Source organism: Rhipicephalus sanguineus, chromosome 6, assembly GCF_013339695.2.
Source record: "Rhipicephalus sanguineus isolate Rsan-2018 chromosome 6, BIME_Rsan_1.4, whole genome shotgun sequence".
Lineage (NCBI taxonomy): Eukaryota > Metazoa > Arthropoda > Arachnida > Ixodida > Ixodidae > Rhipicephalus > Rhipicephalus sanguineus.
The window spans coordinates 175,071,758-175,090,750 of NC_051181.1; the positions used below are offsets into that span (position 1 = coordinate 175,071,758).

The 18,993-nt window shown below is 49.2% G+C and overlaps 1 protein-coding gene across 1 annotated transcript in view; it reads left to right on the top strand.

Annotated features, from left to right (window-relative positions):
* The window catches only part of LOC119397078 (dnaJ homolog subfamily C member 2), a gene marked incomplete at its 3' end in the record, with an annotated part of 83,814 nt that overhangs the window by 45,746 nt on the left and 19,075 nt on the right, over nt 1–18,993 (top strand). Inside the window, 3 exon segments of the mRNA XM_037664518.2 lie at nt 1,937–2,005; nt 13,058–13,227; nt 17,348–17,420. Coding sequence (XP_037520446.1) covers nt 1,937–2,005; nt 13,058–13,227; nt 17,348–17,420 — 312 coding nt within the window.

Genomic DNA, 18,993 nt, shown 5'->3' on the forward strand with positions numbered 1-18,993 from the left:
TTTGGATGGTTTCGTTTGTAGGAAGGTGCACGTTTGCGTCTTACGTTTGAGTACATACAGCAGGCCCAGCAAGCTAGTGGGGAATTCAAAAGAATTTGCGAAACAAGTTTTTTAACTCGGAAGTGTTTTATGCCGGGGTCCACCGAGACTTCGCTGCCATCATTTCCATCATGGATGTGACGTCGGTAAAAATGAACACAAACAGATGACAAAGAAAAACCAGAAGAAAAAGATTTGTTGATTTGAACAACCTGGGAGTCGAACCCACAACCTCTGGGTCCACTACGACAGGAGCCGGGTGCTTTCCCGAGTGCGCCATCAACGCTCGTGCATGAGCCTTTACAAACACACCTGATATCTTTCGCACCTTCTCTCTTGGACAGTGAACTTGGTTTGCGTGGGGCGGCGTTGCCGTCTTGGAGGGATGAAGTGAAGTACTGCATCGTGACACTAACAAGTGCCGACAGGACGCTCTTTGGCAGTCTCAGTCCCGATTTCCACTCCATTTCCTTTCAATACAGTTTCAGCAACACCTGGTTTGAGTGGGTGCTTTGTTGCAGTTAGAGGCGCCAGCGGAACGCCTTTGCACATTCACGGCTCAAGCTACAAGCTCTGCCTCTCGCGTTCCCAAAGCGATGTGTGATAGTGTATGCATGAGCACAAGTGTAGGTCAGCCAATTGCTGGAGAGCGCATATCTTGCCGTTTCTCTCCTCAAATGACAGCGCTTTCCATGAGCGCATATTGAGTACTAGTCATTATGTGCTGGTTGATGGCATCTTTGTGCGGGATTCACCGCATTCTGTGTCCGGGTATATGGTAACAACTTCAGCTACCCCTAAGGTTAAATCATGATCACTGACATTAGTCGTCGGCATGGAGATGTGCCACTAGAATCAACGTAGGTGCATCCACATCGAACTGTGCAATAGCTGGCAAGCATCAATAGCCATTGTACAAGTTCTCATCTATCAATGCACAATAAACAATCAACTACTCCTGTAAAGACACATTTCACTTTCGTGTTTTACTGATTCCTGTGACGGAGGGATCAACCATGCTTTTTTGGAGAAGCACACCGTTCACCAGGCATATGCCTGCAAGCCTCTTTTGTTTCCTCTTTACCACTGGGATATGTCAAGTCTTGTTCAGGCTTCCTTGCTCACCAGCCTCCCCACGAGCCTGGGCCACTAATGCGTCCCTTCCTGTGCACAGCCTCCCAATGGTTGTTGACGAGATATAGTCAAATGGCTGCACAGGCCACTATAATCTGTGCAGATAAGACTAAAAACTGCACACCTTAGTGTCTCACGAAAGAAGGTGTCAACTTATCATTTTGTAATGAGTTCAGTTTACCACCACATCTTCAGGTACTGCGTACGAGTTTCATCCGCAATAAGTATCAAGTAGGTGTCATCCTCAGCAGCATCACTGAACATATCTTTATATTCGGAGGTAATGTAATGGTGATGCCACATGTCATTGGTATTGTGAAAACTTTAGTTATGACAGATAGTTTATGTTTGCATCATAGCCAAATCGACATGTTTTGAGTGGCACTCATCGTACTGAAACTTGAAAGCAATGGCCGAAAAATGGGTTGAATTTAACTTTCTGCGCAATGCAACCTTTTCCAAAATTTTATCGTGGATCAGCCAGCTTTTCAGCTGCTATACCATTGTCGCCTTGGTTCAAGCTGCAACTGCAGCCTTTGTCCCGTTAACACTGTGTCCCGTGTACTTTGTAGCATCTCCCTACCACAAGCGCATCACCAAGCCAACACGAACCAAAACTAGCCCCTTCCGCCGCATTACTTTGTGAACAGTCGATGTTCTTATGTAGAAAGACGTAGCAATATCCTGGTGGATATCAGTTGTGGTTCACATTGCATGTTTGACACATGTGGTGTCAGGTGTGACATAGCTGCAGTGATTTCAGGAACGGCAGGAGCGTGAGGAAGCGGAACGCCTGGAACGGGAACGGCAGGAGGAAGATGCCAGACAGCAGGTAAGCTTCGGCTGGCAGCCATCTTGGCTGGTTTTTGGCACTTCATCTCTGCACATTAACCGCATCATCCAGGGCGCTCTTTAAAACGCTTTCATGTGTTTGAAGCTCCTTTTGCTAGTACTGCTCCTAACAAACTTCAAATTTATGAGAATCGGCCCAAAAAAATTTTGAACTTCCTAAGATATTGTGTTTGAAAAATGTTTATGAAAGAGAAGATTGTGTAAAATAAATGGGTATATTCAAAATGAGCATTTAGCAGAAGCCCGTTCGATGAGAAAGAAATATTCTTGGTGTGAAACATTTAGGCCAGACAGCTACATTGAGCATCCATTAAAGGGCCCCTCACCAGGTCTGGCCAATTTTAAGATGACAAGCGCAATGCTTAGATTGCGCGCTCACGATCGTGTCTGCCAAGAGTTACGTCACTGTGTGCCGCGGAAGAAGCTCAAATTTCAAACGGAACAATGTCTGCTCTTTTCCTCGTGGGCACCACACTCCAAGATGGGGCATTGACGTACGACACTCGGTGCTTTACGTAGTTAAAGGTGCTGTGCCGCGCACCAGAGAGAGCTTCCGTGTCCTCCTCGCCTGCCACTCCTTGCGGGGGTCGAGGGGGAATGATCAAGAATGCGTCTTGTGACGTGTGCATCACTTGATGTGTGTGAATCATGTGATCCTCTGGCTCTGGAACGGGAGAACACCGGGAAGGAGTTTGGCATGTGAAGGCTAGGCAGGGCAAGTGGCAAGGGGGTCCTCGCATCGTGGTTGCTTGCCACTTCAAAATATTTTTTACCTCTGCTTGGAGGGAAGCAATTTGAAAAATTATTGTGGTAGAATGGTCTCTATTGGGCACTTCCGGTGCGTACCGTAAAATGCCGAGAAAGCCCCCCCCCCCCCTACGGTGAAGGATAATCCGACCAGATTTGGAGGGGGGCGCTTGCTCGGTCCCGAACCGAAATTCAATATCACGGCGGGAGAACAGCTAAAAATTAAAAAATGCACGTCCACGTTTCCAATGAAATGCTTTATTTATTTACTGTTTTTATTGCCCTTCGTCACTGTCAAACCACTGAAGCAGCGACCGGTTTGACCAATATACGACCAGCTGACAACGGAGTTTCATAAACAACATTAGCTACGCATTCAGGGTACTCATTCTTGTGGTTCTGTTTACAAAAGCGATGCTCGTCTTGAAAAATAAGTGGCCTCAGTGGAGGAGGGGGAGGGGGGGGGCCTTGCTCGGTCACTGACGTTTATTTCAGATCTCCTGAAAAAGAGAGGGGGCGCTTGCTCGAGTGGGCGCGCTTGCTCGGCATTTTACGGTAGTCAAAATTTACTGTGTGTCCTGGTGAGGGGCCCTTTAGGTTGACTTTGGCTACCTTTATATTTGGCTTGATTCAATCCACAATGAAGATCTGTACAGGTGGAAAATGTGTTTTCCTGGCTTAAGCCCGCCTGCCTGCCATTTATCATATGGACTGCATCAGGTTGAACATGACTACGCACAACCTTTGGTAACTGAACATTTGCATAGGAATGACTACTGAAACAGCAGTGTTTCTGTTGTGGATTGAGGAACAGCTGATGAATTTGCCAAGGGAGACAGACTGAGCTCAAGTAATGAGCTCGCGAGGAACACTGAAGGAGCCATGTACTACCCTTTGTAACTGCTGACATTGTGGTGCCAGCTGACAAGATGTAGTGCCTGCGGCAGGCATGCTGTGTTCTGTGTCGTACTGCAATGAGAGTCTTGCTAAATCCCAGAAATAGATATATTCATTGATGCTGCTATAGTGCAAACTTCAGAGACGAGGGACGAAAGAACACCACACACACTGTCCCTCGTCTCTGAAGTTTGCGCTATAGCAGCATCAATGGATTACCAACTAGCCCAAACAGGCACATTGCTAAGATATATCCAGCAAAGGTTTTATGGCACAAGCACAAAGCTCCCTTGAAAAATCTGTTCTTCCTTCTGGAAGCTAACCAATGCCATCCAAATGGTTCAGCTTGTGGGAGAAGTCATTTAACCAAGTCATAATGAGGAGTTTGCTGCGTAAGACATTACACATGCACATGCTCCATTACACATGCAGTATCATTTTTTCAGGGTAGACGTGTGTGAATATTCGAGTGCTTCGAATATTTGAATCAATATTACTGTATTGGAGTTCACTTTGACAGGAATTTAAAATGTAAAAAATTTGAATTATTTGAAAGAAATGAATAGACATAGTACTTTACCACATGTAACCCGCCTGAAAAGGTATGTCCAGTGCAGCATGGGGCTGCTATGCTGTGAAACACTCTAATGAGAGCAAATCTGCCAGACTCCTTAGTTAAGTGTGCATACTGTCTACACCCTGTCTTTTATTTTTAAGAGTGCAAGAGTGTGTTAACATGTGGCAAATTTTAAAACATAACATATTTTACCACTTATAACTTGCACCCAGTTGCTATTCAGATTTGCTTCATAGTTATTCTATACTAATTGCCATTTCCTTTGACTTCACTTAGAACCAAAAACGTTATATTCGCTCAAGCCTAGCTCATAGGCATACCATATTTACTCGAATCTAGGCCAATAGTTTTCAAATACCCATGTACCAAACTCTACGGTTGGCTTGTATTTAAGGTATAAAGAAAAAAAAAAGGTGCGTGAGGAAACTCTCAGGGAGGCAGTTTCGCTGCAGGGTTACAGGTCTCACTCGGTCTTTGGCGAGGGCAAGAGGGGCATTTGCTTCCTCGTGTCCAAGCGATGTTCTTTTATCGTACACTCCATGCGCATGGACCACAGCAAGGTCGAGCATTCGCTAATTGAGATCATTCCCAACGCCTGGCTCAAGTCCAGTATCTTTATTCTCAACATATACAGTTTCCCCAGGGACCACAGACACCGCTTTGCGTCCCTCGTGGCGAAGGCCGCGGGGCTGGCGGCGGGCACACCGCTGGTGGTCACGGGCGACTTCAACGCTCCACACCGCAAGTGGGGCTACCCGTCCTCGACAGTGAAGGGGAATGACCTCTGGCAAGCGGCCGCCGATCACGTGCTCGTACTCTTGACGGATCCGTCCTTCCCCACCAGAACGGGCACTTCTATCACTAGGGACTCCACGCCGGACCTTACTTTCGTCAAGGGGGTGGGGCCAACCTCGTGGCATAACCTGCACGAGAACTTGGGTAATGGCCACTTCGTCTTGGCCGCCTCCTTCGAGGTGTCGAGCAGGCCCCCGCGCGAATTTAGGGTCACCGATTGGGACCTCTTTCGCAAAATCAGGGAAGAAAAGACAGAGGAACATGCAGACTTTAAAGACTGGTTGTCGCAATTGAAAATGGACGTTGAGTCCGCCACCAAGACAGTCCGCATGGACCTCAAGGTGGACAGGATGGACAGTCGTCTCGCTCACCTCCTCAAGGCAAAGGCCGCTCTCCTAGCCAGGTGGAAAGGGCAGCGGCTCAACCGTAGACTCCGTAAGAGGATAGCCGAACTCAATCGCACCATTGAGGAACACTGTCGCGCGCTTGCTAAGTAGCAGTGGGACAAGCTTTGCAACTCGGTCGACGGGCAAATGCGCACGGGAGGCAAGTGGAAGCTCTTGAAGCAGCTCCTTGAGGAGTCGGCCTCAAAGTCAAATCAGAGACTAGCCATGGATAGGGTTTTACACGAAGCCAAACAGGAGGGCTCCACGGCGGATGACATTCTCCAGTCATTGGCCGACATATACCTACCGATGGGTCCCTCGGGCGACGCGGACTACCCCCACTACCGGGGCCTCCAGAGAGAGGACCTCGACGCTCCCTTCTCTAAAAACGAGGTCGGCGAAGCGCTTTTCAACCTTAATGGCCGATCGGCCCCGGGGCCGGACGGCATTTCGAACAGGCTACTTCGCAATCTGGACGAAAAGGCCATCGTCACCTTAACAGAAGAGATCAATCGCGTGTGGGATACGGGTGACGTCCCGGACGATTGGAAGCTAGCGTCAGTTATTCTTATTTCAAAGCCAGGTCGAACCCCCAGCCCAAACAACCTGCGACCAATCTCGCTCACTTCGTGCGTGGGAAAAGTCGCAGAACATGTCATTCACAACCGGATATCTAGGTATATCGAGGAACACAAACTCTTCCCCTACAACATGATGGGATTTCGCCCGTCCCTGTCCACACAGGATGTCATGAAGCTCATTAAGCACCCGATCATTGATAGGGTGACTAGAGACGTCAGGGGTATCCTGGCGCTGGATCTCGAAAAGGCCTTCGATAACGTTTTGCATAAGCACGTCCTGGATTCCATTTCGGACATGGGACTTGGGTGCAAGTTTCACAGGTTCGTCACTTCGTTCTTTCGGGGCAGGCGCGCCACCCTCAAGGTGGGCAAGGTAACGTCTGATCCCTTCGAGCTGGGGTCGAGGGGAACTCCTCAGGGGTCGGTAATCTTGCCTTTTCTCTTCAACGTCGCCGTGCGCGGCCTCTCCGCCCGCCTCTCTAAAGTGGACGGAGTTAATCACGCTCTTTACGCCGATGACATCACGGTGTGGTGCGACAGCGGCAGCGAAGGTAGAGTCGAGGAATCCCTACAGGCGACTCTGAGCTGCACGGAGGAATGCTTGAAGGGCACGGGGCTCCGGCTCTCCCCGTCCAAGTCCAAACTTCTTTTGTATCACCCGACGAGGAGAGGGCGCATCCCCAGGGGGCAGGTCCCTCTGGGGAAGGTCGACATCTCCATTCACACAGCCATCGGACAGGTGATTCCAAGAGTTGAGGTCATCCGCGTACTCGGTATGCTGATCGAGGCAAACGGTTGTAACGGACAAACGATCGCTCGCATCGCCACCAAAACGGACAACATGGTCAGGCTCATCACCAGGGTCTCCAACAGCCGCGGAGGGCTGGGGGAAGAAAACCTCCTCAGGTTGTACCACGCCTTCCTAATGAGTCATATCACCTACGTGGCCGCCGCGCATCGCTGGCACGGATACGAAAGGTCAAAGCTCGAGGCGCTGATGCGTAAAAGCATCAAGAAGGTGCTCGGCATCCCCATGGGAGCCAGCACGGAGAAGCTTATGCAGCTGGGAGTCCACAACACCCTCGACGAGGTTGTTGAGGCACAGCAGACGGCCCAGGTTGCGAGGCTCTCTTCCTCGCCTGCGGGGAGGCGGGTCCTGGAGGCGCTCGGCTGCAATCCCACTGCCATCAGGGAGAGGCGGTGCACGCTCGACGCGCAAACGCGGGAGGCCATCACGGTCTCGCCGATCCCGCGCAACGTGCACCCACAACACAATGCAGGCAGGCGAAGGGCCAGGGCGGCCGTGCTTCTCAAATCCGTCGCCGGCGATCCGCGATCGGTCGCGTTCGTTGACGGCGCTCAGTACGGTTCGTCCGACCGGTTCGTGGCGGCCGTGGTAGATTACAGGGGCAACCTCCTTAATGCCGCATCGGTGTGGGGCTCGTCCCCGGCACTGGCAGAACAGGTGGCTGTAGCTCTCGCCCTCCGGGACGGGAGCAGGCCGTAGGTCTACACGGATTCCCAGGCGGCGGCCAGGACCTTCGCGTCAGGTTCGGTCTCGAGGGAGGCGGCCTCCCTGCTCCACGGCAGAAGCGTCGTCCCCCACGTCATCACTTGGTTCCCGGCCCACATGGGGCCTCAGGTCTCCCCCGTCGTTCCCAACGCCAACGAGCTGGCCCATGCCCATGCGCGCGAACTCACCCACCGCGCTGGGGAAAAGCTGCTCGCTTGTGCGGATGCGGGGCTCCACAAGGACTCGCTCCACACGTTCAACGAGATCACGAAGCACTATAAGCTCGGCAGCTCGGCAGGAGGGTATATCCCCCGCCGCACACCAAGCTCTCCAGGCCTCAGTCTTCCACCTTTCGCATGCTGCAGACTGGGTCCTATCCCAGCCTAGCTAGGGCCAGCAGGTACGCGGACTCGTTCGAGCCCGATTGTCCGGATTGCGGAGATGCTTTCTGCACTTTAGAACACATGCTCTGGCAGTGTCCCTCGTTACAGCAGCACGATCATCTAACCACGGAAGAAGAGTGGCAGAAGGCTCTCAAGAGGTCCGACCTCACCGTTCAGCTACGGGCCGTCCAGAGGGCCCGCGACGTGGCGGTCAGGCATGGCCTGCCTGTCCCGACGTGGGAGTTGCCCGCGGTGGCTCCTCCCCCGTAAGGGGGCTTTCCGAGTTGCCCCTCAGGACCACAATAAAGTTCATTGTCTGTCTGTTTATAATCGAAATTGAAAGAAAAAAATGGCTCACTGCTGGCGATGCCACCAGAAAAGGTGGTATAGTGGCAGATAGTAGCCGCACCAGTATCCAACAAGGAACACTGGCTGTTATTGTTTCCACCAGGGTAATGACCCCGGAGGTATATAAGCTGGTTGCTTATGCTGTCATTGCTCATCGTATGCTTGCCGGTTCAGAGGGCACCCTGCAATTCTAGGCGTGGCCCTACACCATGCTGTAGTGCAAAATATATTTTGCATTTTCGACTGGAGATGCCAGCTTGCTAATAATCACTATTTCGCCGCGTGTGGCGTTGGCCCAAAATGCAATCACAGCCACTGACAAACGTGCGAGCACGAGTTGTCGCTGACAGCCCTATTGCACTAAGCATCTTCAGCTATGTGTTTGGCAGTGCATTTGGCATAGCGCCGTCGTAAACCAGCCGTACACTTTTAATAGGCGACAACCCAAACGCGCCGCACTGCCATTCGTTTCCGCCTTGTGTAGAACAGATAAACCAACCTGAACTGCAAAAGAAGGCATAGCTGTCGCCACATTGGCCCGACATAACATGCACAACACCCGCCTACTGTTTGAAGTGAGTGGCTCGCGCACGAACTAAACTGCAGAACTACCAAGCACGAACCCTTTTGATTCATTCTTCTGTGCACATAGTAATGCTGAACACCTGTTATACAGTTTGTGGCTTCATTTTTGAAAGGGACACCGAAGTGACACATTAAATCAGTTTAGACATATAAATTACTCTTTCAGAATTCTATTGTCATTAACAGGGATGCAACAGCTGCGCCAATTGCGCCATTTTGATACAATTTCGTTTTTCTGCGCCGAGCTGCGCCAAAACCGGATATTTCTCTAAATTGCACCACGCTGCGCCAAAACGCCCCCGGTAACCACAAAATTTTTCGGTTGTGCTAGTTTTAGCCTCGTTTTAACGCAAAACGAAGCCCGTATTGGCGACCTAATGTTGGGAGAGGCACCAGAGGCACTTTCATCCAATCCAATTCGACCCAGTGGCGCTTGATTCAAACAGGACGTTAATCTGTTCCGGTGTGTTTGCTGGTGGGCCGGTGGGCCTAAATGAAGATTTTACTGCTGGTTCAAACGCTGCTTTACAGGGTCATTCAGCATGAGCAAAGATGAACGCCCATTTAATGTGGAAAGCACTGCATAAAGAAAGTTAACTGACAAACGAGCCGTTTGACACGTGCTGCAAATCTTAGTGGGGATGTCGTTATTGTTTGGTGGATTCCAGTTCAACGCTGCCTTTGTTCAAATAGCAGTACTCACGTGCACGAATTCGCGGGTTGTATACAGTAAAGTCTTTTTAAATCTACTGACGAGTAAAGTTTTGTTTAGAGAATTACTACACGCGAAAACCCTGACCTCCTTAGCCAAAAGAGTTCATCAAGGTACTTGCTCCCCCCAGTCGCGGTGAGGCCGACACCACAATGTGCCGAAAAAGGCCTTCCGTTATTTTGGAAATGTGGACATTGGTCGACTAATCATTTTGACGTCGACGCGAGTGCGGTCACCGCTTTCCTGGCGCGAATGTTTCATGGCAGATACCAACGAGCACGTCAGTACGAGTTATCGCCAGCAACCTTATCGCGATCAGGATCTTTATATCTGCTCGGTAGCACGTGCGGCATAGCGCTATTGGTACTATACGCCTTGTGCACCGCCTATAGAGGCGCCACTGATAGCCACCTAGCGGGCGCCGCCGACAGTACGTGCGGGAAGCCAAGCAGACGACAGCGCTTTGCACAGCTTTGCTGTGAGGAGATGAATGAAGTTCGCGGCTGCTGTTTCCCCTTCGTGTGGGTGCCAGAAAACTAATTCTGCACTGGCAGCTGCAGGAAAGGCGCAGGCCTCTACGAAAGTGGACTTGTGCACGATGTTTGTCAAAAACGAGCCCTGAACTAAGCGCACGTCGCCGATTTCGAACGACGGCATGAAAGCCTGGCCTGGCCTGGCACCGACGGTTCGTGCGCGACAGAGCGCGCGCATCGAAAAACAAGTATAAAAAGGCGCCGGGAGCGCGCCCGCGCGCCCCTTACCCTCTCCGCAGAAGACGCCACCGACACAGCCAACGAATGCGAAAGATCGGGATATTCGAAAATGCAAAGCCGAGCCAGCGGCGCCGTCTGATTCCGCAGACGAATCGGTGAGAGGATCTCGCCCTTTCCCTAGCTTTCGCTGTGCTACGCACAGACGAATCATACGCACTTTCCCGAACCCAGGCGCGAGCCGATACAGGCAATGCAAGCGCAGCAAGCGCGCGGGGGCAGAGTCAGTCAGTGAGGAGTTAGTCGGCGAAGAAGTTATGTCGTTCTAGTGATAGCATCGTTCGCTCGACCGCAGAAGGCGTGCTGTTTGATGATCTAGTGCTGTGAGTTAAGTATCAAGAGATGACAGTGACAAGTTTTGAAGAGGGCCGCTGAGAAGACATGTGATGACCGACTGCGGAGGAGAACGAACATCCGCGTGGAGTGAATCGTCATGCCGGTGAATATCAAAGGTGCGTCGCGCAGACCAGCGTAACAAGATCCAGCTATGAGGTGCAGCTCGTGGTGAACATCCGCTTTGTTTTGCTTACAAAGGTGACGTCTCAATCACTTCTTGTTCTTTCTGAAGTCAACCATTGCTGCATTTCTGTTTCTGTAAGTAATAAATATAGAACTTAGCTTGTAATAGCGCGGTACATGTACCGCGCTAGTACAAGCTAAGTTCATGGATGACCAACTCACCCGAACTGCAACACTTCTGAAATATAGAACGTTTGAGCGAAGTGCCCCGCACGGCGGTCGAACCGAACCAACGCATGCTCAGGCTGATAACTTTGGTCGTCTACCAGTGTCAACAGGATCGAGTGCATCCAGCGAGCACCGATATGGCAGAACGAAAGCATTAGAACAAGAAGCGACGTGTTAACCCGCACAATGACGAAGCGGCTCGTCTTTGCCAATGAACAGCGGCGATCCATTGCTTCCGTCGCTCTTGCTCAGGAGGCCTTGTGGTAAGTCAGTAAAACCGTGTTCCGGGCGCGTTTTTGTAGGTGTTTGAGCACTCCACACCACAGCAATTGTTATTCGACATCCCTTGAAGTTTCGGCCACCACACATACGACGAACGTTGCTTATTTCACTACGGAAACGTGAACAACGCGGAAACACACGTACAACGACGTAGGAAACCACGGCAGCCGTCTGCTTGCTTTCTCGAGAGCAATGATTAAGTTCGCCGCCTATGGCGCTTCCGTCGGCGCGCACTAGGCGTATACTGTTAATATATTGCACGCATAATATAGGCGACGAACCCAAGTATGCCGTTGGCTGACGCCACCTGAGCGGAAACGCAGATTGCGTGTCGCTTGCAGAAACGAAAGCAGCTCACCATTGTTAACCCAACGAAATCTTTGCTGTATCCCTACATGCGGTCACGAGCGGAGCGGGTAGGAATACTCCTCGGGAAAAGCTGTCATACGGTAGAGCACGCGACCGACCCGGGAGTGATGGCGTCCGCTTTGTTGGAGACGCGCTGCACGAAACTAGGAAGGGTTCAGCTCTACGCGGCGACAGGCACTGCATTCAATGAAACGATGCCGACTTTCGCTGTGCATAGCTCCCTCCTTCCCTTTCTCTCTCTCTTTCTCTCTCTCTATATATATATAATAAAGATAAGGGGGAGGACACACTTATGAAGATTGTACTTATTGGCTGGTTTGTCTTAGACGTTGCATGACATATAAACACCGGACTTGGACTTTTCTCTTGAACTATATACACATATGGCGGCTCTCTTTAAAATGGACTTTCTCCTTAAGATCTTCTTAGTAGGGCGGAATACAAAATGCAGCGCATCGGTGCTGAATGAAGTAGATTGCAACAGTGACGTGATCAGCCGGTGGCGTAGGCCAGGTGTAAAGGACCTTGGTGCAAATTCACCAATGCACAAGCCCTTACTGGTTTCCGGAGAATTCACTGGCATTATTCAGCATGTTATGCACTGAAAACATGATTGTGGTGGTGACATCGAAATGTTTGCATATATTTTCTTGTTACTGTTCCAAAAGCAAGCTTTGTTTGTAAAGCTGCTCCAAATTTGGAATTTTGAGCTCCAAAACGGAGTTTTTTTTTTTTCCCGTAACCTGCTCCAAAAGAGAGATTTTCCTGCTCCAAAAATTGCTCCAAATCCTCTTTTGGCTGTTGCATCCCTGCATTAACTTTGCCATCATAGGTTAGTTATGAGAGGTAATGAAGGTCAGAGTTTCATTTTTGAATTTCTCATTGAAACTTGAGTACATGGATGTCAGTATGACCTCATGAATTCTAATCTCTATTTGTTAAATTGGGCCATCTTGGTTCAGTGAAACTTTTCTTAAACTTGCCCTGTTAAGACTTTGAGTCCCATAGAACACAGTGCAATTAATTTTAACCGACAAACGATTATGTAGGCCCCAGCAGACACCATCAAAATCTATAAAGTCACGGCGAGCTGGTGCACGAACTTCAAGGCGGCATCACCACTTCCTTTTTGTGCATTCTCGCTTACCAAGGGTCTTCTCGTGGTAAGAGTGGTGCTTTCAGTATGGTGAAATTGTAGTTTAGCAATACGAGAAAAATTGTTTTTCTCGTTAGTGTCCCTTTGAGAGCAACTATTGTAGAGCTGTGTAACAACATAGGAACACTAAGCAGGGATCAAATGTTGGTGACCACACGTGCGAATACGAGTGAATCAGTGGAGGAATAGCCGTTAAAAAGGATGATGCAGTCGCATGGTGCGATGTCTTCACTGCCCTGCGCAGAGGGAGAAAGAGCGTCGAGAGAAGGAGAACCTTCGCAAGCAGCTCAAGAAAGAGCGCAAGGCCTTGGAGGCAGTGTGCACGGATGACGGCCACTACGCAGCCGACGCTGAAGAGCGCGTGGTGCGACTGCAGCAACTTCACCGGCTCTGCCAGCTGCTCAGCCTCGAAGAGTGAGGGCTTCTTTCGGGCTGCTCTAATTTCCATTAGTTGTGATCGTATTGACAAGCGTATGGTACAGTAGCCCGAATGTTTAAGCAGTGTGCTTGAGTGGTGGCTTTTCTGTGCATCAGTGCCACATGACGGAACCGAGTTGCTAAAAGGGCGAGGGTATGCACGTGCCCACGAAGTGCGTTGAGCTGGGCCAGTCATCTGCTTGAGTGGTCCTTCCTAAGGACGTCACGTCATGTTAGCACACCTCAGATGAACCATGTTCTTCGGCTTATCTGATGCGTGGGGATCAGCCGAAAAACATTATTTCTTGCTGCAACGTTGATCTTCTTAACATAAAATATATGAGCAAAACCATTTGCTCCCTGTTAATCTGAAGTGCACTAATAAGGGGTGACATGACACACAAAAAAAGTCACCACTCACGCACGCTAGTCAAAGGTTTGGGCGACTGTACTTGCCTTTATTTTCACAGTGACCAGGTTTCACTGGCTAAAACTGTTGCCACTTGGTGCAAGCCATGCCTTGGTGTATCGGAACCTTTTCTAATTGTTTTGCCGATTCTAGTCAGATTTGAATAGCGGTGTGTATTCAAGAACTTACGCTAGCCCAGTGATTATGCTGGCATGCCATGCATGATGATGTTTTTTCAAAGAGCTGCTGCATTTCACCCATAAATCACAGTTTAATGACCAACGACTTTTCTCACTTGCCATTGTTGTACTGTAAGTGGCACTTGCTTTGCTGGGCAATAAAGGGCTACATCTTCGATTTGGCTTCTGTGCATTTCAACGTCGCAATAACAGTACAGCGCGACTTTAATGCAAAGGTAGGCAAGAAGCAGGCTGGAGATCATGCAGTCGGGGAATATGGCATCAGCTCTAGAAACGCCAGAGGGGAGTTACTAGTAGAGTTTGCAGAACGCAATAATTTACGCATCTTGAATACCTTCTACAGAAAACGGGCTACTCGTAAGTGGACGTGGAGGAGTCCTAATGGCAAAACTAAAAATGAAATAGACTTCATAATGTGCGACCGCCCGGGCATTGTACAGGATGTGGAAGTAGTTAACAAGATCCGATGCAGTGACCATAGAATGGTAAGATCTAGAATTCAACTTGACGTGAGGAAGGAACGGCAGAAACTGATACGCAAGAAGCCAATTAATGAACTAGCTCTGAGAGGGAAAGTTCAGGAATTCAGAGTTTCACTTCAGAATAGGTACACGGCTTTAACCGAGGAAACCGACCTTAGCGTTGACGCAATAAATGATAATCTGACTAGTATCATCAAGGAGTGTGCAGTGGAAGTCGGGGGTACAGTCGTTAGACAGGACATTGGTAAGCTATCCCAAGAGACGGAAAACCTCATTAAGAAACGTCAAGCTATGAAAGCCTCAAATGCAACAGACAAAATAGAGCTGGCGGAGCTTTCGAAGTTAATCAATAGGCGTAAAGTAGCCGACATAAAGTATAATATGGAGAGAATTGAGCATGCTCTAAAGAACGGAAGAAGCCTCAAAGCTATGAAGACAAAACTGCGCATAGGCAAAAATCAGATGTATGCATTAAGGGACAAGGAAGGCAAGGTCACAAACAATATGGATAAAATAGTTGAGGTAGCGGAAGAGTTCTACAGAGATCTGTACAGCAGCCGAGGCATTCAGGATGATAACGTAAGGAGTAATAGCGCAGAGGAATCTGACATCCCACCAGTATTGACAGGAGAAGTAAAGAAAGCCCTAAAGGGAATGCAAAGAGGCAAAGCAGCTGGTGAGGATCAGGTAACATCAGACCTGTTGAAAGACGGTGGAGAGATTATGTTAGAGAAACTGGCCACCCTGTATACGAAATGCCTCTCGACGGGGAGGATACCAGAATCTTGGAAGAATGCCAACATCATCTTGATCCATAAGAAAGGGGACGTCAAGGACCTGAAAAATTACAGGCCCATAAGCTTACTGTCCGCTGTCTACAAGCTATTTACAAAAGTAATTGCTAACAGAATTAATACGACATTAGAGTTCAATCAACCAAGGGACCAGGCAGGATTTCGTACAGGATTCTCAACAATAGACCATATTCATACTATCAATCAGGTGATAGAGAAATGCGCGGAATACAACCAACCCCTATACATAGCCTTCATAGATTACGAGAAGGCATTTGATTCGGTGGAGACATCAGCAGTCATGCAGGCACTGCGGAATCAAGGCATCGACGAAGCCTATATAAACATAATGGAAGAAATCTACAGCGGATCCACAGCCACTATAGTCCTCCATAAAGAAAGCGACAGAATCCCAATAAAGAAGGGTGTACGGCAGGGAGACACGATCTCTCCAATGTTATTCACCGCGTGTTTACAGGAGGTTTTCAGGGCCCTAGATTGGGAAGAGTTGGGGATAAGAGTTAATGGAGAGTATCTCAGTAACCTACGATTCGCTGATGACATTGCATTGATGAGTAACGCGGGAGACGAATTACAGCTCATGATTACTGAACTGGATACGGAAAGTAGAAGAGTAGGTCTGAAAATTAATATGCATAAAACTAAAGTAATGTGGAACAATCTTGGCAGAGAACAGCGCTTTGCGATAGGTGGCGAGACACTGGAAGTTGTAAAGGAGTACGTCTACTTAGGACAGGTAGTAACCGCGGAGCCGAACCATGAGAGTGAAATAACTAGAAGAATAAGGATGGGATGGGGCTCATACGACAAGCATTATCAAATCATGAATGGCAATCTACCACTATCCCTCAAGAGGAAGGTATATAACAGCTGCATCTTACCGGTACTTACCTACGGAGCAGAAACCTGGAGGCTTACAAAGACGGTTCAACACAAATTGAGGACAGCGCAGCGTGCAATGGAAAGGAAAATGATAGGTGTAACCTGAAGGTACAAGGAGATGGCAGAGTGGGTCAGGGAACAAACAGGTGTTAAGGACATCTTAGTCGAAATCATGGCAGGACATGTAGTACGTAGGCAAGATAACCACTGGTCACTAATAGTCACCAAGTGGATTCCAAGAGAAGGCAGAAAGTTAGGTGGGCAGATGAGATGAAGAAGTTTGCAGGTATAACGTGGCCACAGCAAGCACAGGCCCGGGTGGATTGGCGGAACATGGGAGAGGACCTTGCCCTGCAGTCAGGCTGATGATGATGCTGATGAAGGGAATCCCTTTGCAGCCAGGCACTAATTCAAATACAAGAGCACTACAAATATACGCGAATGCCACAGCATGCAACACGAGAACACTGATGGGTGGTGCAGCAACTAAACATTGTTTGTATGTCAAACAAGCGGTACGTCTTACAGGCATAGAGTGCGATGCAACTCGAAGGCAACATGCTGCGGCATTGTTATTTGTGCTTGGTGTTGCTGTTAATTTGTTGGATGTAAAATAGTAACACGCGAGAAACCGCTTGATATTTCTCTGCTGCACAATGACGTTTCGATGGAATCAGACTGAATGTATCTTCTATTCAATACTTATGGCTACATTCTTCGTTATGCTTCCCGAGACTTCCTGAAGCACTTTTAAGCTGCTATTTTTTTTTTTCATAAGACCCTTTTGAATCGCTGCAAACTATCTTCCAATCATGAAATGACCACTGAAATTGAAAAAAAGACATGCAAATGTGCGTTTTATTATACGACTGGCAGAGACATTGTTCAATTAATTGCAGACAGCAGCGAGATTGATGTTGCCAGACTGAGACTGAATTAGAAAAATCTGCGTTTTGCCTTTAACTGTTATTTCTACATTTAGTTCTGCTGTAGTTTTCTAGGCTTCATCTGTTCCTATGTGCAGTTGTTACCAATGAAAAAACTCAATCGTCCATCATACCTCTAACAAATTGCTGGAACTAGATGCACTCTGTGTAGAAAAAAACTTTTGCCAAAAAAATTTGCTGCACCATCTTTCCCATGGCAATCTGGTGAGGCAACTGCGCAATTCTCTCTTCGTGGGTACAGCTCTGAAAGTCCTGCGTTCTACCCTCACCACTGTGCACTGTGTCTCTTGCATGGCACTTGAGTGTTCTTGTCTGTTATGGTTGTTTGTGCATGTGTACCTGTTTCTGTTGTGACTGCAACAGAATTCTCTTGCTTCTGTAGGCTGCAGCAGCTCAACCAGGCCATGGAAGCGGCCTCCAACGTGGACGAGAGGAAGTCCCTGTTTCTTGAAAAGGTGTGTCCTTGTTGTCGCTGCTTTTTTTTATCTTGCCTTCATGTTTATTGTTCTGTGATGCATTTATCCTTTCTTTTTCCTTCTTAAAGCCATCTCACCATATAGTGAAGATGAACTCGATGCAAAGTTCTAAAATCCGGGGGCCCTGTATGTATTTTTCAAGCCAAATGCTGTAAGAGAGCACAAAGCTTCAGGTTTGAGTTCATTGAGGCTTTAGAACGTAACCGCACAATGAACTTCTCTAGAAGTGACACTAGCCCCGTTTAAGTGGCAAATGTCGCTTATTTTGCCTTCACGAAGGCAGTCCAAGTTTGGTGTCATTGCACTTGCTGCTATTCTTACCATGTCTTGCAATGCAGATGCAAGCAATTGCTCAAGATTAGTGTGGCGAAACGATGCGGCGCCACTACCGCGCCTGCGCGCCGCGCCGATGCGTCTAAGCATGAGTGCCGACGATAAGAACACTCTCACCGGACAGAAGTTACATAAAAATTACACCATCTCCCACTAAAGGGGACCATGAGGCGATGCGAAGCCGGAGCACTTGCATGATCGCGTTCCGTTGGCGTTCGTTGGGCATGCTACCAACCTCGCGTCGTGGAACGCGAAGAGGAACACTACGCGCGTCGTGTCTTCCCTCTATAGCCTGGCCGTTAATTCCCACAGGGCGAGCGGGGAACGCGGTTGACAGGCGCGCGAGAGGGAGGCAGTGTAGGAGAGGAGAGAGGGAGGGAGGGGACGCACATGCGCTGGCGCTCATCGCGGTGCAGCGCAGGAGAGAATTTCGGCATGTCGAGCCCACGTTTCAGAGGAGTCAACCGAAGCAAGCGCTGGACTGAACGCACGCAGCGCTCTACCACTTGAAGGAGAGGAGACTAGAGGAGGAGAGTAGTGTATGCGCCGCGAGAGCAGAAGCGAGAATGCAGGAGAAGCGCAAGCAGGTGCTGGTAGAGAAGTGGAGAGAGTAACATGCAGCTGTTGGAGAGAGGGAAGGAGGAGAGTCGCGCATGCGTAGTGTGAGTGCGGACTACCAGGCCGCGGGACATACCCCTGAGCAAGAGATGCTTCGCATCTAAAACTGTGTGTGTACCCTGAATTGTATCAGTGATTGTTGTGTCTTTTATGTGGAAGCATTAAAGCTATGTGTTCCCACAACTGATGACCCGGAAAACGAACTTACTGCACCACCATGGCGGACCACGAAGCCCTTGCCGTTCTTCGCCAACAAGTACAACTGCAGCAGCAACTGCAGGCCCACCAACAGGTGATCAGTAACAAAGAGCAGCAACTTCAGGAACAGCAGCAGCGCATTCAACATTAAACACACTCTCCTGACGATTCTGCCCAGCCCCGCTCGGGCCACAGCCCCCAAAGCTCCGCTCCAGCAGTCGCTGCCAACGCAGGTGCTACCACTATTGTGGCCACCGCCGGCACGGACGTCTGTCACATCGCCGTCAAGCACCCACCATTTTGGGCAGAGTCACCTGAAGGGTGGTTCGCTTAAAGGGACACTAAAGGCAAATATTAAGTCGACGTTGATTGTTGAAATAGCGGCCCAGAAACCTCGTAGTGC